At 53.9% G+C, this 27,391-nt stretch overlaps 2 protein-coding genes and 1 long non-coding RNA gene across 5 annotated transcripts; 2 read left to right on the top strand and 1 right to left on the bottom strand.

Moving 5' to 3' along the window:
• Nucleotides 1-5,374, bottom strand: LCN2 (lipocalin 2). 2 transcript variants are annotated; one of them, XM_027556390.1, is made up of 7 exons: nt 3,898-5,374; nt 3,228-3,364; nt 1,737-1,816; nt 1,413-1,532; nt 1,085-1,186; nt 317-346; nt 1-149 (listed from the first exon to the last, which is right to left on the bottom strand). In XM_027556390.1, the coding sequence occupies exons 1-6, from the start codon at nt 4,033-4,035 to the stop codon at nt 324-326; spliced, it is 600 nt and encodes a 199-aa protein (XP_027412191.1). In that variant the 5' UTR covers nt 4,036-5,374; the 3' UTR covers nt 1-149; nt 317-323. The 2 variants fall into 2 exon arrangements, with proteins under 2 accessions (XP_027412191.1, XP_027412190.1); XM_027556389.1 differs by having other exon boundaries at nt 1-190; nt 3,898-5,372.
• Nucleotides 5,375-19,225: 13,851 nt separating this feature from the next.
• Nucleotides 19,226-21,094, top strand: LOC113900800. Of its 2 annotated transcripts, none has more exons than XR_003513251.1 (2): nt 19,226-19,585; nt 20,206-21,094. It is a non-coding gene; the product is annotated as an uncharacterized LOC113900800 (long non-coding RNA). The 2 variants fall into 2 exon arrangements; XR_003513250.1 differs by having other exon boundaries at nt 19,226-19,621.
• Nucleotides 21,095-21,490: 396 nt separating this feature from the next.
• PTGES2 (prostaglandin E synthase 2) lies at nt 21,491-27,391 on the top strand. Its single transcript, XM_027556388.1, has 7 exons — nt 21,491-22,133; nt 23,432-23,629; nt 24,311-24,369; nt 24,736-24,885; nt 25,151-25,351; nt 25,641-25,758; nt 26,752-27,391. Exons 1-7 carry the CDS (start codon nt 21,687-21,689, stop codon nt 26,872-26,874), a joined length of 1,296 nt encoding a protein of 431 aa, XP_027412189.1. The 5' UTR covers nt 21,491-21,686; the 3' UTR covers nt 26,875-27,391.

Here is a 27,391-nt window from a genome sequence, read left to right as displayed (position 1 = left end):
GACTGGGGGCAGGGCATGTATTTATTTAGCAGGCAAGGCAGGGCTGCATCTTTGGGGCTGCAGGACCCAGAGAAGGGTCTCTGGGCTCTCTCCTGTCACTGGTGTCCAGGCTGGTGCGGGGGTTAACTGGGTGCTGTGCCGGGCAAAGGCTGGCGTGAGGTGGGTGGGAGAAAAGAGAGACAGGAGGCACCTGAGAGGGAGATGGGAAAGTAGAGACAGCAACTGTCCTGGGTGGGGGGCGCAGAGGTAGTTTGAGACCCCGGACCCACTGCACCCCCCTGGCTCCCATCCGCCCCCCCTCCCCAGCCATACTCACTGCAGGCTCACTGGTCATCGATGCACCGGTCTGTGGGGGAGAGAGTCTGTCAGAATGTGCAGGGGTGTGTGTGTATGTGTGTGTGTGTGACTTCTGCCCACTGGGATGCCTGCCCTGCCCCTGGGCACCCCAGGCCCCAGCCTGGCCCAGCAACTGCAGATCTGGGGGTTCCCTTCAGGGATGGGAGCAGGGGTTTGGGAGGAAGGCCTGAGGATGAGCAGCTCGGGGGGACCCCGTTCTCCAGAGCAGGCCAGCGAGGCCCTGCCACACATCTGCTCGGGCACTAGGCCGCCACCTGTTTACCTGCTGAGCCCCAGCAGTCTCCCAGCTCTGGGGGGCTGCTGGCTCCCTGGGTGGCCGGCTGGAGCCCCCTGCCCAGGCCAGGCCGCCTGAAGACAAGGCCGCCTTTCAAGTCAGTGGTGAGCAGGCCTCAAGGGAGGAGGAAAGGGGCCCCAGACAAGAGGGAGGGAGAAGGAAGTGGCCAGATGGTGAGGGCCTGGGTTGTAGGGGGAAGGGGCCCTGGGGCTGAGAGACTGGGAAAATTTGGACCTGGGCCTGAAATCCTCATCTGTCAAGGAGGAACACTTGGGGCCCAGATCCCTGGGTGCCCCACAGATGCCTGGGTTGGGGTAGGGTCTTCCTGACCCGGAGTGGCTCCCAGGGAGGGGCTTCATTGACTGAGCAGAGGGCCAGGCCCCTCCTCCGCCCCCCTTTCCCCGGCCAGTGGGGGGACAGCAGCAGGCCTGGACAGTCCGCACTGGCCATTACCAATCGGGACAGTGAAGACGATGTGGTCATCGGTGAGGCCCAGGGACTTGGCGAAGTTGATGAAGTTTTCCCTCACTTCAGGGGTCAGCTCCTTGGTCCTCCCTGTGGTCAAGGTGGCCAGCGAGTGGCCAGCAAACACTCTATAAACATTGCTGAACGTATGAACAAGGCCTCTGACCCCTTCCTCATGGAGGGTCTGCAGAAGGGCCTCCCTCCCTGGACCCCCACAGAGGCTTGGAGCTGAACTGTAAAGGACCTCTCCTGAACCAGAGAGGACCTGGGGGGCTGGGTGGGGGTGGGTCCCCGGGGTCACAAGGGAAGGACCCACCGTAAAGGGTGATCTTGAAGTACGTCTTTTTCCTTTGAACCTTCTTGAAGTACACTATGGCAAACTGGTTGTAGTCGGTGTTCACCACCCGCACGGTGTAGCTCCTTATCCCCCGGTAGCCTGCGGGGAAGATGGGAAGGACAGGGAGGGGTCAGCCCGCCCTGGGAGGAGGGAGCTGCTTTGTTCCCTACCTGTGTACAGGGGCTCTCCACGTCGAACAGCATCTGTGTGGAGGGGCGGGGAGGTCTGTGCCCCTTCTAGGAGGACCCTGCCCCCCCACCTCCTGGAAGCCCAACCCCAGGGCCCACCTCCCTCAGGACTCACTCTTAATATTGCCCAGGGTGAACTGGCCAGGCTGGGAGCTTGGGACAAAAGTTCTGATCCGGTAGTCACAGAGGTCATCCCTGTGGGCGAGAGATGGGTAAGTGAGGGCAGAGGGGACAGGGGCTTGCACTCCTGGGGCTGGACATGGTGGGGGCCAGGGCTGCAGCTCAAGGAGCTGGGATTCTGACACCCCTGGTCTGGCCCAGCCCAAGACAGCCCATCCCCCACCACAGCAGGAGGTCCCCTCCCCACCAGCTCAGATGGGCCTCTGAGCCTACCCATGTGTGTCCCTGCCTGGTCTGCCCTGGGCCACCTGACCCTGCTCAGGTCCTCCCTTTAGCACCCACTGCCCTTTCCTCTTCAGGGCTGTCTCTCCTTGGTGGTCTTCCCTACCCCCACCCCATTCCTCAGGCATTTATCCCCTACTCCTATCTTCCCTCTGCTACTTCCCTGTCTGTAACCTCTCCTGGGGGACTCACCCTCCAAGATTCCAGTCTGTTCCATGCCAAGGACTCCTCTAGCTCCTGGATCAACCCTGACCTGAGTTCCACCCTCTCCCCTGGTATTCCAGAGCATATCTCCCCAAACCCATTCTCCCTCTGCTTCTTGCTGCACACATGCTCCAGCCTTAGTCTCCCTGGGTGCCAGAGGGGCTGGGTGTTCCTTGGCAGCCACCTTTTCTCTCTCCACCACACCCAGAGGGACCCTGCTCAGACCCACTCCTCCCCAGATCACTTCTGCGCTGGTGTCTGAGGACCTGGCAGTGTGTGGGCTGCCCCCGCTGCCAAGCCATTCATCAGCTCCTGCTGGGTAGCTGGATGATGACTTGCTGCTTCCTGAAAGAGTGCTTCCCTCTGACTCAGAGTCCACCAGCCCTTGCTATGGATGCTCTGTGCCTCCTTCCAAGGCAGAGTGGCTCCTTCAAGGCCCAGTTCTGGAGGCTACCTCCCTGTAAACCCTCGATGAAGACTTGGGTAGGTCTCCAGGCTGGATTCAGGGACCCTCTTCTCCATCCAGGAGACCCCTTCTCTCTGTGTCTTGTTTCCTGATGCCTGTGTCCATGTCTATTTGCACTGAAATGACCGATAAATGTTGATCGGATGAAGGAAGAGGGCTTCCCTGGTGGCTCAGCGGTAAAGAATCCACCTGCCAAAGCAGGAGATGCGGGTTTGATCCCTGGACTGGGAAGATCCCCTGAAGAAGGACGTGGCAACCCACTCCAGTATTCTTGCCTGGATAATCTCATGGACAGAGGAGCCTGGAGGGCTACAGTTCAAGGGGTCGCAAAGAGCCAGGCACTACGTAGCGACTAAATAACAATAATGCAGGAAGAAATGAACAAATATTAATATCTGAATCCACTGCTGCGCAGAAGGATGAGTGACTGCCTCTCCTCTGGTCAGCCCTTGACTGTGACATGAATCTGCCTCTAGACACTCAAGCAGCCCCTCGAGTCTCCCCCACTTTCCCCAAGGACGTGGCAGCTCTCACTTTAACAGGATGGAGGTGACGTTGTAGCTGCCGTCTTCCTTCAGCTCGTAGTTGGAGCTGTACATCTTAAGCGGGTCTTGCTCTTCCTTCTTAATTGCATTCCCTGCCACGCCTACAGTGTACCACTTCCCCTGGAACTGTAATAGGGGGGCTGTAATAGGCAGAACCCACAAACCACCCTAGGGCCCCTCTACAGCACTGTCCCTGCAGGCACCCCTGGCAGCTTGCCCCTGAGCCAGGAGCCCCTCTCACTGAGCAGCAGGCCTGGGACTGGGCATTCAGTTCCTGGATTGGTGAAGCCAGTGGGAGCTAGGGGAGGCCAGGCCAGGAGGGAGCCCTGAGGATGGTAGGGATGGGGTGTCCTCCCTGGGCCTCAGTTTCCTCCTCATGCAGAGGACTGAAGGTGTTCCCGTCATCCACTCACTACAGAGATGATGGGAGAGAGTGTGGACCTAGAGAAGGTCTGTCCAGGTGATCTTCTTGCCAGCAAGGTCAGGGTCAATGTGGGGCCATGGAGCCTGGCTTCCATCAGAGGGCCAGAGGGCAGGCTGAGCTGAATGAAGCCTGGGCATCCTGCCCTTGCAGGTTTGCTAAGACCCTTCACCTCCCATCCCCTCTGCTCACACGCTTCCCTGCCCGCCCCCTGCTGCTGTCCCTCCGGGGCCCTTACCTGGTCAGCCTGGAAATTGGGCTGCAGCGGGATCTTGGACAGAGGTGGGGCCCGCAGCAGTCTGGAGGAGGAGCTCCGGGCCTGAGTGTGCAGGGCCCCCAGCAGGGTGAAACCCAGCCACAGGAGACCTACAGACATGGTTTCAGGGCAGAGGAGGCTGGCGGTCCAGGCAGCAGCTAAAGGAGGAAGCGAGTGAGCAGGCTCCCTGGGGGGACCCTATTTATGGCCCACCTGACCCGTGGCCTACCCCAGGGTGGAGTGATTCAAATTTTGCCAAATCCCGGAAGGGTGAGGCAACTGCCAGCACTCCTGCTGAAACACCTGGCAAGATTTCTGCCCCTTTCCCCGCTGGTCAGGATTGGGCAAGACCAGGGGCAGAAGGCCAGGGGGTGGGGAGGGGACCTTCCCCGGAGCTCCGCAACTTCTGGCAGGGACAAGGGCTCCCTCCACACCCGCTCTGTGCCCCTTCCCTTCACTCTGCTTGGCTCTGTCCATGGTTGGTGGTCCCTGATCCAGATGGGCTGTCATCTCTGGCTTCCAGAAGGCCCAGCTCAGCCCTAGCCCAAGTTGGGGTATGTGTGATGAGACTCCTGCTTCCAACCCCCCAGTGAAAATAGAGAATTACTCACCCTCGTAGCCCCTGTAGTCAATTAGGCCTGGTTCTCAGAAGGGACAAGGAAGAGTGGGGCAGCTGAGAGAATTCTGACCAGGAAGGACAGAGTGTGCGGTGTGAGCCCTGAGCTCTTGGAGCCCAGATCCTGCCCCCTGACCCCCCACCCAGGGAGCCCCACACCAGGCCAGAGGCTGAAGGACACGCATCTTCCTCGAGTCGGCCCTTCCTCTCCTCCAGCCCCTAAAGGACTTGGCCCCTGCTGTGGGTCCAGTAGATGAGACCCCCAAGCTGGACACCAGAGCCCCACGTGTGGATGCTCAGCAAAGCAGAGCGTGGATGGTACAGTCCAGGCACCATGCTGCTGGGGGTGGGGACAGCACAGGTCGAGTTTCTGCACTGAGTATGGGGGCAGGGGGCTAGGGCCTGAGGGCAGGCTATCCACTGGGCTGCTCCGGACACCAAGTGCTTTGAGTCACAGGGAGTGCAAGGACTTGGTCTTGTCTTTTTATTTTTTTTAAGATTTTTTTTTTTAAGGTGGACCATTTTTAGTCTTTAAAGTCTGTACTGTAACAAACAGTCACTTGTTACAATACTGCTTCTGGTTTATGTTTTGACTTTTTGGCTGAGAGAGGCATGCGGCACGTGGGATTCTAGCTCTCCAACCAGGGATCGAACCCCCACCCTCTGCCTTAGAAGGTGAAGATTTTTTTTTTTTCATTTTGGCCACACTGGGTCTTCTTGCTGCTCAGGGACTTTCTCTAGTTGTAGTTAGCGGGGGCTTCTCTTTAGCTCTTTCTGTCACAGTGGCTTTCCTTGTTGCAGAGTGTGGGCTCACAGGCTTCAGAGAGCAGGCTCAGTAGTTGTGGCGCTTCAGCTTGGTTTGGTTGCCCTGTGGCATGTGGGATCTTCCCGGACCAGGGATGGGACCTGTGTTGTCCCCTGCCTTGGCAGGCAGATTCTTAACCATGGGACCACCGAGGAGTCCTGGAAGGTGAAGTCTTAACCATTGGACCACCAGGGAAGTCCCCTCAGCCTTCTCTTTGAGAGGTCATTGAAGCCATGTGCAGTCTCTGGCCTGGGACCCCAGAAATATCCCTGCCATGGCTGATCCCAGCTTTGTCCTTAGAGGGAGGCAGTTTCCTTCCTGGGGGCCTGGCCGTCCTTGGGAGGCAGTGGCGAGTCCCAGCCCCTGGGCAGTCACCCAAATTGCTCACCGTGAGGGCCAAGGCTGTCTGGAGGCCTGATCTGTGGCTGAAACTGAGGGTCCACTGGCCCCAAATGAGACTGACAGGGGCCTCATTGACTCTTCCCACCTGCTGCTTGGGCACCAGCGCCCCCGACCTCAGCTCTGGGGTGCCAGGCCCCGAGCGAAGAGGTTTTGGAGGGGTCCTGAGCTGGTGGGTGGCTTGTATCTTCCTGAGGCAGAGAGGCCCCCACAGGACCCCTGCCCCTCAGGCCCTGCCCTGTCCGGTGGTGAAAGCACAGGAAGCAGAGATGAGCAAAGCTTCTTCAGGATGTTACCACCAAGCCTGCCCGCACCCTCCGGAGGCACCAGAGGCCATCCCACCCTTTTCATCCCTGCTCGAAGCCCCAGGGCCTCCACCGCTGCTGCTCTCTTTGACCTTAAAAGGAATCCTCGAGTCTGTGGTTGGTCAGTTGCTAAGTCTTGTCCAACTCTTTGCAATCCCAGGGACTGCAGCACGTCAGGTTCCTCCGGCCTCCCTGTCTCGTGGAGTGTCCTTAAATTCATGTCCATTGAGTTGTGGTGACTGCTAGATGCTGGGGAGGCTGATGGATGGAGCACCAAAGAATTTGAGTAGGAGAGGGGCAGTGCCTTGGATTACCAAGGAGCCACTGCAAGGAATATTCTAGATTCTAAAAACTCAGGTTACTCTTAAAAAAAAAGGAGTGGGTCCTAAGAAAAAACTAACCGAATGAGACAGAAGGAGGGGTGACCTGTTCTCTTCATTGTTTTAAGATTTCCCATTGATGTTGATAACCAATAAATGAGAAGACCTGATCTGATTGAGTAATCTCAAAAAAAAAAAAAAAGTCAGAGTGAGGGAATTCCCTGCTGGTCCAGTGGTTAAGACTGGGTACTTTCTGGGTGCTGCAGGTCTGGGTTCAATCCCTGGTCTGGGAACTAAGATCCTGCAAGCCTGGCAGCATGGAGAAAAATGAAAAATAAATAAAAGTGAAGGTGGCCAGTGCTCCCTGGGTATAAGTTGGGGAGGGGGTTTGGGCCGGGTCTGCCGCAAGTGAAAACCAGGACCAGCTGCAGGAGTGGGGACAGGCCAGTTGCCCAGCTCAGGGGCCCCTGTTTGAATCCTGACTCCTCCAGGCACTTGCAAATCTCTGTCCACTTACCCTGACACCATCAGTTTCCCTCTCTGGAAAGAGAGCTTCACAGCAGATCCTGCGAAGTCACGTGGCCGGTGCACATATACGGGGTCACCTCTGAGTTTCTGACCAAACCCTCGTGGGGCGCATCTCTCTGTGCTGGCTACAGGCCTTTTCCAGACCTGCTGGCCTTCTCTGTCTCCCTGTCCTTATTTCTGTGTGGTCTCGGCCTTTGCTGATACCTGGTGATGGCCATCTCATTACCCCTCATCACCTGGCTGCCTCTGCCTTCTCCCCTGGCCCAGCCCTGGAGGTTGGCCTGGTCCAGGAGCCAGGGGAAAGGTGAAGTGGGTGAGGCTTGTCCAGAGTCTCAGCAGTGTGCCACAGTGCCAGCCGTACCTCGTGGGGGGCCTAAGGATGGTCGTGGCCTTGGGCAGAGCAGAGGTCAGGCCAATCCGAGCCAACAGGAGGTGGGTTTGGGGCTGTGTGGAGCTGAGGGGGCACAGGGGATCAGCCAGGATGCTTGCTGCAGTTTGACTCAGGAAGGGAAGGGTCCTGCGGGCTGGGCTGGGGATAAAGGTCCTGCCCACCCTATTCGGAGTCCAGCTGGGCTTTGGGGACAGGTCAGCTCAACATGCACACTGCCTCACATGAGCTGCAGACCCAGGTGCTAGGAGGGTTGGGTGAGGATCGTGGTGTAAACCTGCTGTTTAGACTTGGACCCTGGAGGCCTCGTTCCTCACGCAGCCCCCTCCCTCTGAACCTGGGGCTGGCCAAGGAGGGCACTCGCATGTCCACATTGCCCAGAGCCGGGAGCAGTTCTTGAACTCCAGGGCTTCAGAAAGTTCTGCACTGCATGCCTGGCCCAGTGTGGGCACCCCAGGTGCTTGCTTGACTTCCCTTGGCCCCTGTCTTGATTTCCCCCGTGGCTCCCGGGCTGGTCCTACAGGGCCACCCTTGCTGGCTTTCACCACCGTCTCTCTAGGAGCTGCAGACGTCCTGAGTGAGGCCATGACCAGCACACAGGAGTCTCGGGGCCAAGCCCCTCTTGGGAGAAGCTAGGGCTGGACCTGCTCTCTGGACCTGGACCAGGGCTGGATCTCTTCAGCAAAGGCAGGAACTTAAAAACCACCCACACCTGGCTCTCTGTGGCAAGAGGCCAGGAGAACCGTGGCTGCTCTGAATTTGTTCTGGCAAGCAGCTCTCCCCTCTACATGCCCCAGGGAGAAGCTCCCGGGGGCTGCTGGTGGCCTGACCTTCCAAGGAGCAACCCAGTCTAATCCAATCAGGAAGTCAGTCAAATGCTCTCTGACAGGTTTTGCATCTCAGGAATCCAGTCTAACCCCTTGGACTCGTTTCTGGAAGCTTGGGAGCCCGTGTTCAATCCAATCTGGGATGTTTGGGGCAAAAACAGCCCTCTCTCCCCGACTTGAAGGGCTGAGCGGTAGGACCCCGGGCAGGGGCCACGAGGCTCCCGAGAGCAGGGCCACACCTGGGAGCAGCTTGCAGGCATGATGCCCCCAGGAGGCCAGTCGTGGGGGGCAGGAACTCTTGGGGTCCATCAATACCCTCCTTGGCCACTGCGGGTCCAAGACGGAGAAAGGGCTGTTCAACGTGAGGGGCCTGCTCCTCCTGGGACTTGACTGGAGTCTCGAGATTCCAGAAGCAGCTTTCCAACCCCCATTGCTCATCTCTCAGCCAGGGCTCACTGGAGGATCTCCTGGTTCCTGCCCTCTCCACCTGCCAGAGATCCTACCTGTGGCAAAGCTCAGAAAGGCAGCCCATACTGACACCCCCCACCATATGCCCCCAGATTCCTCCCTCTGGGGAAGGCCGTGGGGTCTACTGAGCAGCAGTGAGGTCTGGGCCCAGGCCTTCTGCTTCTGGTCCTCAGGCGCCTGGCCCACGCATGCGCCTTAGATGGGTGGTCTTGCTCTTCAGTGCAGGGCCTGGACTCTCATTCGGGCAAGAGGGACTACGATGACCACTAGGGGGCCAGTGGACTAGAGGCCACCGCTCTGAGCTTCCCTGGTGGCTCAGTGGTAAAGAATCCGCCTGCAATGCAGGAGATATGGGTTCGATGCCTGGGTCGGGAAGATACCCTGGAGGAGGGCATGGCAACCCACTCCAGTATTCTTGCTTGGGGAATCTCCATGGACAGAGGAGCCTGGTGGGCTGCAGTCCATGGGGTAGCAAAGAGTCAGACACGACTGAGTGACTGAGCACACACAGACACTCGCAGGGGACTGGTGGACTAAGCCACTGCTCCGAGCAGGATCTGCAGGAAGCAGCAAGCATCCCACAGGTGGTGGGTGGATTCTGGGCTCCCATGGAGCTGGGCAGGGGCACCTCTATTCATAGGCCTGGCTTGATCCTGACAGCGGACAAGATCTGCTGTCCCCAGCTCAGGACCCCTCCAGCCATGAGCAAGACTGAGTGAGGACAAGGTCAGGCTCCAAAGGGGCGGCATGTCCACTCTTATAAGGACCAGGGGCCAGTGGACAGTGGGGTGAGGGGCCAGGGAGGATGGTACAGGGAGCGGAGGAGAATAAAACCCTGAGAACACCCACTAAGGCCTTGGCCTGGCCACTGCTCCTCTGTAGTCTGATTCTCAGGGAGACCAGGTAGGGATCTGGGAGAGGTGTGAATTTCTGGGGACCTCAGCTGGAGGGAGGACCCCACCCTTCCCCCTTCTCATGAGTCTCAGAATCATCTCAGGAGTGGGAACCCTCCATAGAGGCATGCTGGGCAGGCAGAGGATGCAGGGCACAGGTGTGGGTACTCCCTCTGGGCACAGAGTCCCTCAAGCCTCAGATGGATACTAGCCTCCCCAGGGTCAGTGCAGCCTAACTGCCCTCCTAGGAGCCAGCCTGGGTCTGTCAGGATTGAGTGAACTATGACTCCTTGATCTCTATCCACACCCCTGGGAACCCCTGTCCTGAGACACTGTTATGAACTGAATGTTCATGTCCCCCCTGAAATTCATGTTGAAATCCTAATGCCCAGTACGATGGTATTAGGAGGGGACACCATTGGGAAGTGATTAGATCATGAGGGTGGAGCCCTCATGAAAGGGATTAGTGCCCTTATAAGAGACCCCAGAGAACTCCATTGCCCCTTCCACCGTGTGCAGACCCAGGGTGAAGATGGCCATCTGCAAACCAGGAAATGGGTGGAAACGGGCCCTCATCAGATACCAAATGGGCCCTCATCAGATACCAAATCTGCTACTCCCATGATCTTGGACTTCCCAGACTCCAGAACCATAAGAATTAAATTTCTATTATTTTGAAGGCACGTAGTCTATGGTATTCTGTTACAGGCTGATTCAGCCTCCTGTCCACACCGCTGGGTCTCCCTGTCCTGGGCCCCCTTTCCCCTACATCAGGCGTCTCCTGCCCAGACACACCCTGGGCATTCTCTCCAGAGCAAGGCTTCCTGATAGTGAATTTCATACTTTCAGCATCTTCTGCAATCTGGATAGGCTGCATACATGTGTGATTAATCACTCAGTCATGTCTGACTCTCTGTGTGACCCAATGGACGGTAGCCTGCCAGGTTCCTCTGTCCATGGGATCTCCCAGGGAAGAGTACTGGTTCAATTCAGTCACTCAGTCATGTCTGGCTCTTTGCGACCCCATGGACTGCAGCACACCAGGTCTCCCTGTCTATCACCAACTCCCGGAGTTTACCCAAACTCATCTCCATTGAGTTGGTGATGCCACCCAACCATCTCATCCTCTGTCATCCCCTTCTCCTCCTGCCTTCAAGCTTTCCCAGCATCGGGGTCTTTTCCAATGAGTCAGCTCTTCACATCAGGTGGCCAAAGTATTGGAATTTCAGCTTCAACATCAGTCCTTCCAGTGAACACTCAGGACTGATCTCCTTTAGGTTGGACTGGTTGGATCTCCTTGAAGTTCAAGGGACTCTCAAGAGTCTTCTCCAATACCACAGTTCAAAAGCATCAATTCTTTGGCGCTCAGCTTTCTTTATAGTCCAACTGTCACATCCATACATGAGTACCAGGAAAACCATAGCCTTGACTAGATGGACCTTTTTTGGCAAAGTAATGTCTCTGCTTTTGAATATGCTATCTAGGTTGGTCATAGCTTTTCTTCCAAGAAGCAAGCATCTTTTCATTTCATGGCTGCAGTTACCATCTGCAGTGATTTTGGAGCCCCCGAAAATAAAGTCTGACACTGTTTCCACTGTTTCCCCGTCTATTTGCCATGAAGTGATGGGACCAGATCCATGATCTTCGTTTTCTGAATGTTGAGCTTTAAGCCAACTTTTTCACTCTCCTCTTTCACTTGCACCAAGAGGCTCTTTAGTTCTTCTTCACTTTCTGCCATAAGGGTGGTGTCATCTGCGTATCTGAGATTATTGATATTTCTCCTGGCAATCTTGATTCCAGCTTGTGCTTCATCCAGCCCAGCATTTCTGATGATGTATTCTGCATATAAGTTAAATAAGCAGGGTGACAATATATAGCCTTGACGTACTCCTTTCCTGATTTGGAACCAGTCTGTTGTTCCATGTCCAGTTCTAACTGTTGCTTCCTGACCTGCTTACAGATTTCTCAAGAGGCAGGTCAAGAGTACTGGAGTGGTTGCCATTTCCTTCTCCAGGGGATCTTCCTGACCCAGGGATCAAACTCCGGTCTCCTGCATTGGCAGGAGGATTTACAGTCTCAGCCACCAGAGAAGCCCCTAGATAGGCTGAGAATTTCTCAAATCATTGCGTTACTACAACAAACAATCATTTATTGGCTTAAAACAACACATTCCGAAGGCCAGAAGCCCCAAATCAGAGGTTCACTGTGCTGACTCTAAGGTGTGGGCAGCCACACGCCCTCGGGAGTCTCCAGGGGACTGGTCCTTGCCTCTCCAGCGCTCATGCATGGGTGGCCTCACTACTCCAGTATCTGCTTGTCTTCTCATCGCCTTCTCCTTTGTGCATAATCTCCCTCTGTTTTTTTTTTTTTTAACAAAACACTTTATTGCTAAAAAAAAAAAAAAAAAAGAATACTATTATCTAAGTCTTCAGTGAGTCATAATGTTTTTGCTGTTGAAAGATTTGAAATATTTCAAAAATTACCAAAACCTGACGGAGACATGACGTAAGCAAATGCTGTTGGAAAAACGCCTACAGGCTCGCTTGATGTAGGGTTGCCAGAAGCCTTTGTAAAAAAATAAAGGTAAATGCACTATGCCTGTTATTACTTTTTAAGCGAGGCCTTCCCTCCAGCAACCTATTTAAATTGCAACCACACTTGTTCCCCACCCAGCAAGCACTCTATCCCCTCTTTCTTTGTGGCCATTTTATTGTTTATCATCTATCTCTGTCCAGAAGAAGGTAAACCCCAGGAGGGCGGGGATTTTTGGCTATTTGGTTTTTCACGGCTCTATCCAGAGCCCTGTTAACAGTGCCTACACGTAATGTTGGCACTCAAAAATGGCTGTTGTCCTTGGCGGTCCAGTGGCTAAGACTGTGTTCCCAGTGTAGCGGGGCCGGGTTCTATCCCTGGTCAGGGAACTAGATCCCACACGCCGCAACTAAGAGTTCAAATGCCAGAACTGTTAATAAGAGATCCCTCATGCTGTAATGAAGGTCGAAGATCTCACGTACCATAACTAAAGGCCTGGTGCAGCCAAATAAATAATTTTATTTATTTTTAGGTTGCACTGGGTCTTCACTGCTGCATGAAGGGCCCAATCTCTGGTTGTGGTGCCCGTGCGTAGCTGCCCTGAGGCATGTGGAATCTTCCCAGACCAGGGATGGAACCAGTGTCCCCTGCATTGACAGGTGAATTCTTAACCACCCAGGAAGTCCAATAAATACATTTTTTAAATGGCCGTTGAATGAATGGAGATGTGTATACCTAGGACCCTCTGGATGCTGCAGCCCTCAACATGGTACTGCCTCCGAGTCATATTCTGTATTTTAAAACCCTTGAACCTGCAACAGATATTGCAGTCACCGTCTGTTGTTTGTTTGTTCAGTCACCAAGTCATGTCCGACTCTTCAAGACCCCATGGACCGAAGCAGTCCAGGCTTCCATGTCCCTCACCATCTCCCGGAGTTTGCCCAAGCTCGTGTCCTGTCTATAGGAGGACCTTTGGGAGATGCTAGTCCTGTGCTACCTGGGCATGACATCCTGTAACATAACCATCCTGTACTTACCTTAAAAACAGTTATGGGACTTCCCTGGTGGTCCACTGCTCAGGACTCTGTGTTTCCACTGCAGGGGGCACAGGGTCAATTCACAGTCTGGGAACTAAGATCCACATGCCACGTGGCACAGCCAAAAAAAACAAAACAAAACACTGTCCTCATTCACTAAAGGGATCAAATCAGAATGCATCTGTTGAGTGGAAGACGGGACTGCTCACACAGTTGCCAAATAAAATATGAGATGCACTGAATGCCTAATTAAATTTTGATTCCGGATAAACAACAAGTAATTTCTTAGTATAAGTACAACCCATGCAGTTATTAAGTGGGTGTCTTGTGTTTTTATTTGCTAAACGTGGCAATGCTATACTGGTGACTGTCTAGTCCGAAAAGTTCTAGATTGGCTTCTCATGGCCTTTCTACAAGTTATTATCCTCGGGGAAGGCGATGGCAGCCCACTCCAGTGCTCCTGCCTGGAAAATCCCACGGACGGAGGAGCCTGGTGGGCTGTAGTCCATGGGGTCGAGAAGAGTCGGGCACAACTGAACGCCTTCACTTTCACTTTTCACGTTCATGTGTTGGAGAAGGAAATGGCAACCCACTCCAGTGTTCTTGCCTGGAAAATCCCACGGATGGAGGAACCTGGTGGGCTGCCGTCTATGGGGTCGCACAGAGTCGGACACGACTGAAGCAACTTAGCAGCAGCAGAAATGGAGGCAGGGAAAGAGGAGGAGACGGCCAAGAGAAATCAGCGAGAATGCGACTCATTCTCATGGCCTCTGCTCATCTTATGAGACCACTCATGATGACATTTGGGCTTCCCTCATAGCTCAGTTGGTAAAGAATCTCCCTGCAGTGCAGGAGAGCTGGGTTTGATTCCTGGGTCAGGAAGATCCCCTGGAGAAGGAAATGGCAACCCACTCCAGTGTTCTTGCCTGGGAAATCCCATGGACAGAGCAGCCTGGCAGGCTACAGTCCATGGGGTCACAAGAGTTGGACACGACTTACCAACTAAACCACCACCACCACCACCACCATGATGACATTTAGGGCCCCCTGGATAATTTGAAAAACTTTCATATCAAATCCCATTTAATTAAAAATTTTGAATTGCAACATTCACTTTATTGAGGTGGTCTGGGAAAACCCCAATTTATTTAGAAAGCAAAGAAGTAAGGAAAGATGGAAAGAAGGAAGAGGCTGATCACCAGGTTAGGACACCTGTCTTCTACTATTCAAATATTGGTGAATTGTGAAAATAATTTTATTCTTTTAGAAATCTGAAAACAGAATGCAATTGATCATATTATGAATCAGGAATTAGGATATTGTCAATCTGCATGAAAGCAAAAAAACAAACAAATAAAACTGGGCCATACCAAGCAAAAAATAGCTTGTTTTGTTTGTTTTTGAAGAGAGTAACACATTTTATTTATAAACTGTAACAATCAGACATTGCTGCTACTGCTAATTCGCTTCAGTCGTGTCCGACTCTGTGCATCCCCATAGAGGCAGCCCACCAGGCTCCCCCGTCCCTGGGATTCTCTAGGCAAGAACATTGGACTGGGGTGCCATTTCCTTCTCCAATGCATGAAAGTAAAAAGTGAAAGTGAAGTCGCTCAGTCGTGTCCAACTGTTAGCGACCCCATGGACTGCAGCCTACCAGGCTCCTCTGTCCATGGGATTTTCCAGGCAAGAATACTGGAGTGGGTTGCCATTGCCTTCTCCTACTAGATAAAAATTTTTAAGTAGTAATAAAAAAAATATATATTTAACTTAGTCACATCTGCAAAGCCTTTTTTCCAAATAAAGTTACATTTACATTTGCAGGAATTTAGACATAAATATCTTTGCTGGGGCGGGGGGGTTGGGTGGGTAGTTTTAAGCCTATCAGAGTCCCATGATCCATATAGATCTCTTTTCCCCACAACCCAGTCCTCTGTCCTGAGCCATCCACACCCCAGACTTGCTCACAAAGAGACTTGGGTTCATCTCAGGCCCTGGCAGCCTAGTCTGTGTAGCTGCAGCTGGACTGCTGAGGAGCTCCAGGACTCAGCTCTGTCCAGGCAGGGTTCCTGGATGCACCGGCAGGTGCTGTGGACCTGTGGCTGCAGCTTGGAAGCCCTGCCCTTCTGCCACTCTCTGCGCCTCCTTCTGCCTCCCGATGTTCCCTTTCCTGCATGGCTGAGAGTTCTCACAGGCCCCTGGGGCACACCAAGTGTTTCCTCCCAGTGTGTGCTGTATTAGGGGAGGTAGGATAGGCTCCTCTGCAGATGACCTTAAAGTCCCCCCTTTCCCGATCAGACCCCTCCCATTTTTATCTATGAACTATCCCTCCCAGGGGCAGGGAGGGGAAGGGGCTGTTTCCACCAGCTCCTGCCCAGTGAGGGCTATTTTGGAGAATCACTGGAGAAGGTGCAGGGCCGATTTCTGATCTTGGAGCTTGTGGATTGGAGTTGGACAACTGCCACGAAAAGTCAAAAGGCAAGGATGGACAGGATCAGACTCTGCTGGAGAGCAGAGAAGGGGAGGCTATTGAGATGAGGCTACTGCTCCGAAGGGCAGGCAGGGAGGGGTGCCTGGTTCTCCTGTGGCCCGAGTGGATGTTGGGGTGTGCACCTTGGGGGAGGGTCCATTTGAAAAGCAAACCTGGTGAACAGCAATCTGGACACGGTGAAGGGCCCTCACTGCCAGACAACCAGATCTAGCGTGAAATAGACTCTTAATGCCCTGCTGGGCTCACAAAAAACAAGGAACATTCATGGCCTTAAGGATGTGTTTTATAATAATTAGAAAGGCCCCAACATCATGAGCAAATTGTCCAGAATAAAAATGTATGAAAGAAACCACGTAATAAGTCCAAAGAAAACAGAAGGAAGGAGAAAGTAAAGTTAAGGGAAGAAGTTAATAAAATATAAAGATACAATAGGAATATCAAAGCTAAAAATTTGATTCTTGGAAAAGACTAATAACGGACTTCCCTGGTTAAGACTGCACTTCTACTGCAGGAGGTGTGGGTTTGATCCCTGGCTGGGGAGGTAAGATTCCACATGCCTCACGGCATGGCCAAAAAACAGGAAAAAGACTAATAACATAGAAATTTAGAAAAATTTCTCAAGACAGAAAGATATAAGGCACAGATAAACAGAAATAAAAGAAGGATATAACTATAGATTCTATACAAATTATAAAAGAACAGGCAAATGCTACAGATAATGAAATGGGAAATTTCCCACTAAATTGTAACTTACCAAAATGGATTCAAGAAGAAGAAAATCTGAGTTGCCCTATAGCCATCACAGAAATCAAATCAATCATTAACAGATCTTCCCACAAATATCAGACAAGCAATATAAACTATGTATATTCAAAGTGCACAATTTGACAAGTTTTTAAAAATAAAGTTTTAAAATAGTTTGGTTTACAGAAAAATTGTAAAGAGTTCTCATATATCCTGCACCTAGTTTTCCGTATTATTAAACTCTTATATTGATATGATACATTTGTTACAGTTAACAAACCACCAATTATACATTATTAACTGAAGTTCATGCTTTATTCAGACTTCCCTTGGTTTGTTCATAATGCCCTTTTTCCTATTTCAGGATCCCATAGTACATTTAGTTGTTATGACTCCTTAGGTTTCTTTCTGCTCTGACACTCTCTCAGATTTCCCTTGGTCTTGATGACCTTGACAGGTTGGAGGAGCACTGCTCAGGTAGTGTTGAATGTCCCTCCACTGGGATTTCTCATGTGTTATCCTCATGGTTAGATCGAGTTTAGGGGAGGAAGAGCAGAGAGGTCAAGTGCCATTTTTGCATCACATTCTATCAAGTGTACATACTATCAACATGATCACCTTTGATGCTGACCTTGGTCACCTGGCTGGGGGTGAGTGTCAGGCTTCTCTTCTGCAGCTGCCCTTCATGCCCCTTCCCACACCGTCCTAATGGGAAGGAGTCAACCCACACAGCCCGCGCCTAAGGAGGGCGGAGTTTTTCTCCACCTTCTTGAGGGCAGGATGTCTACACAAATTATTTGGAATTCTGCACAAGGGATTTTTCTCTTCTCCTCTATTTATTAATTCAATCATTTATTTATATCAGAATGGATTCATGGATATTTATTTAATATTTTGGGTTATAATCCAATACTACTTAATTTTGTTGATCAAATTGTTCCAACTTTGGCCATTGGGAGCTCTGAAGTCCTCCTGCCATACCCCGTTCATTGTGGTTTTTGAGCAGTTTGTTAAGTTATGATATATATATATAAATACCCCATGGAACCACTGCGGAGGGCATGGCAACCCTCTCCAGTATTCTTGCCTAGAGAATCCCATGGACAGAGGAGCCTGGTGGGCTACAGTCCATGGGTCACAAAGAATCAGACACGACTGAAGCGACTGAGCATGCATGGAACCACCACCACCGACAGTGAACATATTCGTCACCCCCCAAAGATTCCTCATGCTCTTTCCCTCCTGCCTTTCATCACACACTCCATACACCACCCCCAGGCAGCCCTCAATATGTTTTCTGTCACCAGAGATTAGCTGGCATTTTCTAGTTGTATATAAAAGTGGAATCAAACAGCACATATACCCTATTGCCTGGCCTCTTTCATTCAGCATAATTATTTTGAAATTCATCTCTTTCCTAGGTTTTGGGGGAGATGAAGGGGCAGTGGGACACATGGGTAGAACCCACTGGGGTGGCAGAGAAGGGTAACTGGCAGGGTCAGAGGAGGTGGCAGAGCAGGGGCTTGGCAGTCGTGGGGGGTGAAGAGGTTGGCAGGACTCTTGCATTTTCCCTTGATAGATGATAGAGGCAGGAACAGAAGAGGAGAAAATGGTTAGGTGGGAGAGATAGCCAGTTGGGTGCTTGTGCCAGGATGAAGGTGGGGTTCCTGGGGGACATCCTGGCTGTCCCAGAAGCAGGGACAGGATAGGACTGCCCTGAAACTCCAGGCTGGGCATTCACGACACAGATGGTAACAGAAACCAGGGGAGCAAAGAAGTGGCCGAGTCCATATGCCTGGGACCTAGAGAAGCCAGCACAGAACCCTGAAGAACCAAACTCTTGGGGGAGGGTGCTGCAGAAGAGAGGGTGAAGAAAAACAAAAAGGGGTGGGGTCTCAGACCCACAGAGGGACATGTGTCCGTCCAGAAGACTGGTCACTAGGGCCAGATACCAATGTGCCGGGAGCCACCACGGGAGATCCCACCCATGACAAGGTCATGTGGAAGAGATCTGATGAACAAGGCTGATCAGAACTCAAGGGACCCCCTGAATCTGCTCGAGCATCTACCCCAAAACCAAAATCTGTCTGTCTTACTATTTTGTGCCTTTCACCAACTCTTCTGACATTAACAGGGGGCAATCCCTGACCACCTTTCTCTGGAAAAAGTCAACTTAGGGGTTTAGTTAATAAGTCTCCTGGACATGAAAGGAATATTTCTATCTTAACCCCTCTGTTGGCTTTCTAGCTTGCCTGACAGGTTTATCCATACTCTTGCAATTAACACACAAGATTGTTGTTAATATTGGCATGGGAAGCCAAAACATTCTAAAAGTCCTAATGAGCATAGAGTCCTTTAAGGGATGAAAAATTATGAGAACAGATAGTACTGGTAAAGGGCTTCATTATTGGGCCAGTGCTTGCTGCCAAGTTCCCATATCCCTTATCCACTGTGCATCTGGGAGTGCATTGGTTAACATAATTGGAATGTAAGAAAAACAAGCAGCAGCCTTGGAATTAACCACATCAGACCTTTGAGCTAATTGGTTCTTTCTTTGTTGTGATCCACTGCACCTTTGCTCCGTGAGAATGTAACTCTGTTTAGTACTTTCTGAGGCTGGGAGAAATAAAGAAAAAACACTTCAAAGGAAAATAAGTTTTCTGGCTGAGCAGCCTTTATCAAAAAAGGGTCATAAAATGTTCACAGGCCTCCAAGGCCAGAAGATAATGTACACAACATTGTTTATGGGAAAGGTATGTAGAAAAAATCCTGGTTTCGATAAAGACAAAACAGATGTAATGTTTGGGCTGACTCTGTATGACTTTGCATCTTTCATTTCCCTCTATGTACAAGTCAAGGTATAAAAGTTCCTTTTGAAAATAAAGTTATGGGCCTCACTCACCGAAGCTTGGTCTCCCCGTGTTGTTCTTTTTTTCCTTTTCTCTCTTTTTCTCTCTCTGTTCTTCTTTCAGGATAACTCCTTGGAACACAGTAGCTTTATTGGCTTTCTGTGTTAATCAAGGAAGATCAAGCCTCTAATCTCTCCGCTTTGCTATCCTTATCGCCTAAGCCATCATCCTGAGGGTACCCCTGATTCCTGCTGGGGCAGGACCCTGGCACCAATGGGAGGTCATGAAGGCTGGATCCTGGAATGGGGCTCCTGGACTGGCAGGATCTGGGCTCTGCCTGAACAGAGGCTCTGTCTTCTCTGCATGAGAGGCCTGGGTCTTGGCTACCTGTCCCCAGATGTTCCACAGCAACAAGGAAGAGTATGGCCATCCCTGGGACTTGCTCAGACTTGGGCTTAGGGATCCATCCAAGTAAGTGACAGAGAGGAAGCTTTTGGCTGGAATGAGGTAAGGAAGAGGCAGTGTAGGGACCCAGGGCAGACAGCACTGGAAGACGGGCCATGAGATGTGGGTCTGCCCTTACGTCCTGCCCAATCTTGGCCAGGAGAACAAAGGGAGAATTTGCCAAGTATTTTGGTGGAGGACTGGGTTATTGGGTTTCCTTCTTATATTTGGCAAAGGTGGAACAAACTGCCAGGTGGGCAAAAAATGCTGCTGCTGCTACTGCTAAGTCACTTCAGTCGTGTCCGACTCTGTGGCAGCCCACCAGGCTCCCCTGTCCCTGGGATTCTCCAGGCAAGAACAATGGAGTGGGTTGCCATTTCCTTCTCCAATGCATGAAAGTGAAAAGTGAAAGGGAAGTCGCTCAGTCGTGTCTGACTCTTAGCGACCCCATGGACTGCAGCCTTCCAGGCTCCTCCGTCCGTGGGATTTTCCAGGCAAGAGTACTGGAGTGGGTTGTCATTGCCAGGGGTCTCTAAAACACTGGCCTCTCAAGCTTCCAGACTCTTCCCATTCATTTCCCCATTCATTTCCCCATTCATTTCCCCATCTCAATGCAGGAGACACTAACCATTATCCTTATTTTACAGATGGGGGAACTGAGACTCCAGAAGGTGAGAAGGGAGCTGATAGTTCTCTCTCCTGACCCTCCCTCCTTCCTTTCCCCTGCAGTGCTGTGCAGGCAACAGGATGCTTTGTAAGCAAGCACGGCGACTGTCGCACAGAAAGGCCGACACGGGGCAGAAGGTGGGGGCTGTGGACCGAACGCTGGACCGGAGGGGCGGGACGCCGTAGAGGGGCCCCCGGCCCCACCCCCACACGCTGGCAGACTCTGCCCCGGGTCTCCACCTCACTCAGAGCCGCGTCCCTGACCCTCCAGCGCTTTACCCAGTGAGCAGAGCTCTCTGTGCAAGCCCGGCCTTCAACTCCGCCTTTCCCCGCCCACAAGCAGTTCAAGCCCCGCCCACTCATCGAGTCCCGCCCCTTTCCCGGTCCCCGGGAGGGGCCAGCCCTGGGCTGCCTGCTGAGAAGCCTAGCCGGTGGAGGCTCCAGCCCTCAGCTTGGGTGAAAGAGCCCGACAGAGGGGCGGGACAGCTTGGAACCCCCCATTCCGCCCCATCTTACCCCTGGGGACCTGGGCAAATCGGCGACTCAGCACCTCTGGCTGGGCGAAATCCGAGACACTGGGTTTCTAAGGCCCCACATGTGTATGGAAATTTTTATGGTTCGGGTCACAGAAGAAACAGTGCATCGGCGCGGGAGGGCAGAAAAAAAATCCTAGAGGCGGGGGAGGGGGTGGTGCGGAAATCCCGAGTCAAGGGAGTTCACCTACTACTTGTCGGGCTGGGCAGTTTCTGCGGCTCTCAGAGACCGGATGCCATGACGCTTTCCCTGATACTGTGAAAGGTTCAGTCTCTTTCGATTGGGTGCCTGTTATGGGTGACACTAAGGGCCACATATTAAAAAGCAGAGACATTACTTTGCTAACAAAAGTCCGTCTAGTCAAAGCTATGGTTTTCCCAGTAGTCACGTATGGATGTGACAGTTGGACTATAAAGGAAGCTAACCGCCGAAGAATTGATGCTTTTGAACTATGGTGTTGGAGAAGACTCTTGAGAGTCCCTTGAACTGCAAGGAGATCCAACCAGTCCATCCTAAAGGAAATCAGTCCTGAATATTCATTGGAAGGACTGATGCTGAAGCTGAAGCTCCAATACTTTGGTCCCCTGATGCGAAGAGCTGACTAATTTGAAAAGACCCTGATGCTGGGAAAGATTGAAGGTGGGAGGAGAAGGGGACGACAGAGGATGAGACGGTTGGATGGCATCACCGACTCAATGGAGATGAGTTTGAGTAAACTCCGGGAGTTGGCGATGGACAGGGAAGCCTGGCGTGCCGCAGTCCATGGGGTTGCAGAGTCGGACGCGACTGAACTGAACTGAGGGCTACATGGCGAGCTGCATGCCTGAGTTCCTGCATTCGGCTCCGGGTCACCACCGAGACCAGTTACGTCTACACTCTAGAAGCCGGAGGCAGTTAGCAGACATCCTCAGGTGTTTCTTCGGCTTTGATGGGTGTTTTAAAAGTTGGGCGCCGGGGACTCAAGCTCAGTCCCACGAGGGCTGCCCCCGCCCCGCTCGGCGTCACCGTCACCCCTGGCAACCGGCTGGCCCCGCCCCTTCAAGGGGAGCCAGAGCCAAGGCAGTCTTTGTTTCTCGCGCCCTTCCGCGGCGCCGGCGGAGCAAACATGGCCCACGCTGTACGGGCTCTGTGGCCCCACGGGCGCGCTCTGGCCTGGAGGCTGGGCGATCGGCCGGCGCTGGGACTCCACGCGCAGAGCCGGGCCGGCTTCACCGGGGCAGCGGGAGGCTCGGGCCCCGCCGCTACGGCCCGCAAGGGGGGTCCACGGCTCCTGGGGGCGGCGGCGCTGGCCCTGGGTGGCGCCCTGGGACTATACCACACGGCGCGGTGGCACCTGCGCGCCCAGGACCTCCGCGCAGAGCGCTCGGCCACACAGGTAAGCCCGAGGTAAGGGCTTGGGTAGCAAGTCGCACAGGTAAGGACCGAGCCTCGGGTAGGGGCCCTGGGGTGAGCGCGGAACCTCGGGACTTCTGGGAACCGGCGGCGTCAGAAATCACCTCCTCTGTCGCCTCTTGACCTTGAGCGAGTGACCTGGTTTTAAGCCCTCCAGCCCTCAATGTCCTCATCTGTGAAATGGAGGCTTAATGATGCCGCTAACTGGAACTGCCTCTGTTTTAAAGTCGTTTTACAAACGTGTTTTAAGACTTTTTAATGGGAAGATTTGGAAATCACTGAAAAGGGAAAGTCTCTTGCACGGTTTATCACTTTCCAAACATTTTCCGCCTCCCTACCCCTGTCTCCAAATCCTGAGATTGTGTATTTATTAGTATTATTAGTGTTCTATTTTTACGAAACTGATGCTGGTAGATTCCAGGCCCTGAGACTAGGAACAAGGGTATGTCCCCCCAGGCAAGGGGCTGATCCAGCTGCCCTTTACTATGCTTTGTGCACAGTGCCAGCCCCCGCCCCCACCACACATCCACAGGCGCCTCTTTCCTGAACCCCTGGGAACAGGATTGGGTAGATGGGGAGTGGAGTTCTCTGTGTCTCCCTGCCCACCCACCTCCATGGCCCAGCCTCAGTCTCCCATCTCTGAACAATGCGGCAGGGGGACCACAGCTGTGACTTTCAAACGTGAGTATGCGGCAAGCTCACCTGGGGCTCTCCTGCTCTATGAAGGCCAGCGGCCCAGATACCACCCTCTCCTGTTGGGACTTTGTACATGAGTTTGTGCAAACTCTGGGAGATAGTGAAGGACTGGGAAGCCCAGCATGCTGCAATCCATGGGGTCGCGAAGAGTCTGACACGACTGAGCGACTGAACGACCACCACCACCACTCGGAAACGCTGGGCTCTAACCCCCTCATCCAGATATGCCTTGGGTCGAGGGAGTAGGGATGGGCACTTCCGAGTTGAAACAGTTGCATCTGGGGGCACACACCTGCCGTGTCTGACATTCCCCTGGGACCGGAAGGAGCAGAGCGATGTCTGTCTAGCATTGGACAAAGATGAGACGATCCCTCCTACACAGAACAGACTTTCTGCCGGGAGACCCCCCTGGATGGGCTTGAGCCTGAACTGTCTGCTGCAAGACCCTTCCCCACCTCCCTGCCACCCATCCCCCATTCCTCCCGAAGTTCTCAGAGACCCTGGAAAACTCCCCTGGGAAAGGTTTGCTTGGAGGTGGGGCCTGGGCACCCGGCTTCAGAAGTTCCTTCTCTGCTCCTTGTCCAGCTCTCCCTGTCCAGCCGCCTGCAGCTGACGCTGTACCAGTACAAAACGTGTCCGTTCTGCAGCAAGGTCCGCGCCTTCCTCGACTTCCACGCCCTGCCCTACCAGGTGGTGGAGGTGAACCCTGTGCGCCGGGCCGAGATCAAGTTCTCCTCCTACAGGAAGGTGCCCATCGTTATGGCCCAGGAAGGAGAGAGTTTGGTGAGCCTTGGGGAGCTGCCCCCTGCCCCAGTGTCCTGGGTTGTCCTGGAACACCCCTGAGTCGGGCCCTGCTCTGCAGCCCCGGGAGGAATGTGGGCTCTTTGAATTTCCGCTGAGGATTATAAACCAGTGAGTCTAAGGGAGGCAGAGTGCCACAGAGCTTCAGTGGGTTCTGAAGTCTGGGTGGACTGGATTCAAGGAGGGGCTCTGCCACTCCCTGGCTGTGTGACTTAGGACCAGTCACTTAGCCTCTCTGACTTGGCTTCATTGATCAACAGAGAACCGTACCCTCCGGGGTGTAGGACTTAGCTCCTAGTCTGTAGCTTCTGAGTCTACCCAGCACCTCAGAGCCCAGGGGGTCACGTGGGTGAGGGCAGGGCTCAGACCCTGGGTCCTTCCCACCTCCTCCTGTCCATTAGCCACACTTGGGTCTCCCTTACACAGGACAGGGTTCCCTGACAGTGGGGACTGCGACCTGGGGGGAGGTAGAACTCAGTGAGCATCAGTTTTCAGGGAAAACCCCCAGGGACAGGGACACAACACCCAGGATCCCCCTGACCAGTTCCTGCAGAATGTCTGGGTATCAGGATTGTAGAAGAGCCCCTGGTGATCTGGCCAGTGGCCAGTCAGCCAGTCCCCACCGCCCCTCCCAGCCCTGATCTAAACCATTCTCTTCTCCAGCAACAACTGAACGACTCCTCTGTCATCATCAGCGCTCTCAAGACCTATCTGGTGTCAGGGTAAGGAGCCCCTGCGGCCAAGGCTGGCACCGTGTCTCATGGCCTCTCCTGTCTCAGGGAGGCCTCCCCTGGGCTCCTCCATGGGAGTGGGGGTGGGGCTGCAGCTTAGATTTCCAGAATGGGTTGTGGGTGTCACTCTGAGATCCCCCCTTCCTCTCCTACGCACATCTCCCTCTGTCCGGGAGGTGCTTCCGGAGTCTGCCCCAAATCCCTCTTGCTGCAGGATCTCCTGTGTCACCCACAAGAGAGTGGGAAGCTTCTGCGGGTTGACTCAGGTCAGGGAGGTATTATTCATCCAGAGGAGGTGAGGGCTTAGGCTCCGTGAGGAAGAGGGAGTCGGGGTAAAACTCTAGATGTCTCCCAAAGGCAACCCCTGGCAGACATCATCACCTACTATCCACCCATGAAGGCGGTGAATGACCAGGGCAAGGAGGTGACCGAATTCTGCAACAAGTACTGGCTCATGCTGGATGAGAAGGAAGCCCAGCGGATGTATGGGGGGAAGGAGGCCAGGACGTGAGTGGGGCCGGGGCTGGCCCTGGGGATGTGGGGAGGGGGTGGTCTCCCCTCCGAGGGGACCAGGCTGAGCAAGATGCTGTAAGCCATGAGGGCTGGGGCTGGGCCACAGGTAGGACTGAGTCCCCTTGTCCCTCCCCCCACCCTGGGCGCTCATACAGGAAGCCCACCAAGCCCGCCCTCTGCCCCCCTTGCCTGCAGGGAGGAGAGGAGATGCTGGCTCAGGAAGCCCACCTGGCCTGCCCTCTGTCCCCCTCGCCCGCAGGGAGGAGATGAAGTGGCGGCAGTGGGCGGACGACTGGTTGGTACACCTCATCTCCCCCAACGTGTACCGCACGCCGGCCGAGGCCTTGGCCTCCTTTGACTACATTGTCAAGGAGGGCAATTTCGGGACCGTGGAGGGCGCCATGGCCAAGTACATGGGTGCAGCTGCCATGTACTTCATCAGCAAGCGGCTCAAACGCAGGTGATGGTGCATGCGTGAGTGTGGGTGGGTACGTGTGTGTGCACCTGGGGCTTCCCATCTCCCAGCATTAGCCCATCCGAGACTCAAACCCCAAAACTCCTGATTGCCTCCCCCACCCCAGGAGAAGCAGGGCTGGCCTTGGAGTCCAGTTCTGGGTCCCTGTCTTGTACCTTCCTCTGTCCCCCTCGCCCGCCCCAAGAGCTGCGCTGGTCCCCAGGCCTTCCCGTGCTCCCCACCCATGCCAGGGTTCGGAATCCCCCTGATGGACTTCTTCTCCATCCCTGCCCAGGCACCACCTCCGGGATGACGTGCGGGAGGATCTCTACGAGGCTGCCAACAAGTGGGTGGCAGCTGTGGGCAAAGACCGGCCCTTCATGGGGGGCCAGAAGCCGAACCTGGCAGATCTGGTGAGTGTGGTGGTGGCAGGGGGTGCACATATTGGAGGGTCTCTCCTTGGGGGCCCAGGCTGGGAAAACCCAGGTGTGGGCAATACCTGCATTCACAGCTCCTCCATCCCAGGGGCACCTGGCTCTACTGATTGTCAAGGGCCTAAGGAAAACGAGTGCCCCAGGCTTCTACCTAGCAAAAAGTACTGCGACAGGGTCTTGTTAGCCTGACCTCAGTGCCAATCCTTGAAGCAGTTCTGCCAGGGTAGAATATGCGGCTTGCAAGGTTCAGGTCTTGGAGTAGGTGATGGGGTCCCCTCTTCTAAAATCTCAGGAACTGAGGGTGGGGGAAGGGCATTTTCTCAAAGGAAACTCTGAATCGGGGCGGGGGGGCGTGGTTTGTTGCCCAGAAAAGGGGATGTAGGTGCAGGACAGGCAAAACCTGCAACCAGCCCACACACTTCATTCAAAGCCCCACGTGCAAAGCTGGCCCATTAGTGGGTGTTTCGCTAATCCTGCTGACTACGCCAATTGTATCGCTGATCCTGTTCGTGACGCCAGTTGTCTTGCTGTTCACACTGCACTGTTTGCTGAACCCAGGGGAGACAAGGCACGAGCTGAGAGGCTGGAAGAAAGCTCAGGGAGCCGTAGGGACTACAGACACGTTTATTCTCTCCTGGCTGGCACAGCAGCCATAGCCGCAGACATAACATAAGCTCACATAACACAACACAACCTCTGGGGCGTTCCAGGTGGAGCTTACATATGCTTATAGAACAAAAGTAGCCCGTGGCCCAGCGAGTACCTCGTGAGGCTCACGCGCAGTGCTGTAAGTGATCTCGGCCATTACATCTTGATTATTCACAAAACATGGGGCAAAGGCGAGAGGGCGTGGGGCGAGAGAGCCTGACCACCCATCTTGGCTAATTTGCTGTTTCCCTAGAGTAAGTCATGGGGCTCTCAGAGAGGGGAGGTGATGGGCTGGTGTTGACACCCCTCTGTACCCACCCCCAGGCAGTCTACGGCGTGCTGCGTGTGATGGAGGGTCTAGAGGCCTTCGACGACCTCATGCGTCACACTCACATCCAGCCCTGGTACCTGCGGGTGGAGAAGGCCATCGCCGAGGCCCCCCAGTGAGCTGAGCCTCGTGATCCCTGCCAGGGGGCGGGGGGCAGAAACAGCAGAAGATGCCGGCTGTGAAGGACCAGGGCCGCTGGGGCAGCACTTGGCGACGCTGAGACACTGTGCAGTGGGGGACAGGATCATTTGGCCTCTTGTGCACCCCACCCTGGCAGACCCCTCGCCGCTAACACTGGACGTCTGCTGCGGCCCTGGGGGACAAAGCCCAGACTTGGTTTCTATCCACAGGGCATGGAAGGCTACCTCCCTCCACACTAGCCCCAGGGGATGACCCTCCCCGACTCCCGCCTGGGCCTCCCTACTCTCAGCCTTCTCTGGGGCTCTCGAGGCTGCCCTGTCTGTGCTGCGTGGTGGGAGTCAGGTCGGGCTCCTGCCCTGAGCAAGGGAAGCAGGGACCCTTTGGTTTTGGGAGACCCTGTCCTTGGCTTCCTCTGGGTCCTGCTGTTCCCAGGTACCCCACCCCCACACTGGGACTGTATATCATATTTGCAATAAAGAAAAGGTTTGCGGCTTC

This window comes from Bos indicus x Bos taurus, chromosome 11, assembly GCF_003369695.1.
Source record: "Bos indicus x Bos taurus breed Angus x Brahman F1 hybrid chromosome 11, Bos_hybrid_MaternalHap_v2.0, whole genome shotgun sequence".
In the NCBI taxonomy this organism is placed as follows: Eukaryota; Metazoa; Chordata; class Mammalia; order Artiodactyla; family Bovidae; genus Bos; species Bos indicus x Bos taurus.
Note: the sequence above shows the minus strand (reverse complement) of the source record. Positions and strands in the feature narration are given on the sequence as shown.

Coding starts and splice junctions, on each gene's coding strand:
- LCN2 (XM_027556390.1), bottom strand. CDS start 4,035: ATGTCTGTAGGTCTCCTGTGGCTGGGTTTCACCCTGCTGGGGGCCCTG. Junction 1,817..3,227: donor GTCACCTCCATCCTGTTAAA/GTGAGAGCTGCC, acceptor TCTCGCCCACAG/GGATGACCTCTGTGACTACC. Junction 1,187..1,412: donor CTTCAAGATCACCCTTTACG/GTGGGTCCTTCC, acceptor CCTTGACCACAG/GGAGGACCAAGGAGCTGACC.
- PTGES2 (XM_027556388.1), top strand. CDS start 21,687: ATGGGTGTTTTAAAAGTTGGGCGCCGGGGACTCAAGCTCAGTCCCACG. Junction 22,134..23,431: donor CAGAGCGCTCGGCCACACAG/GTAAGCCCGAGG, acceptor CTCCTTGTCCAG/CTCTCCCTGTCCAGCCGCCT. Junction 24,370..24,735: donor AAGACCTATCTGGTGTCAGG/GTAAGGAGCCCC, acceptor TGTCTCCCAAAG/GCAACCCCTGGCAGACATCA.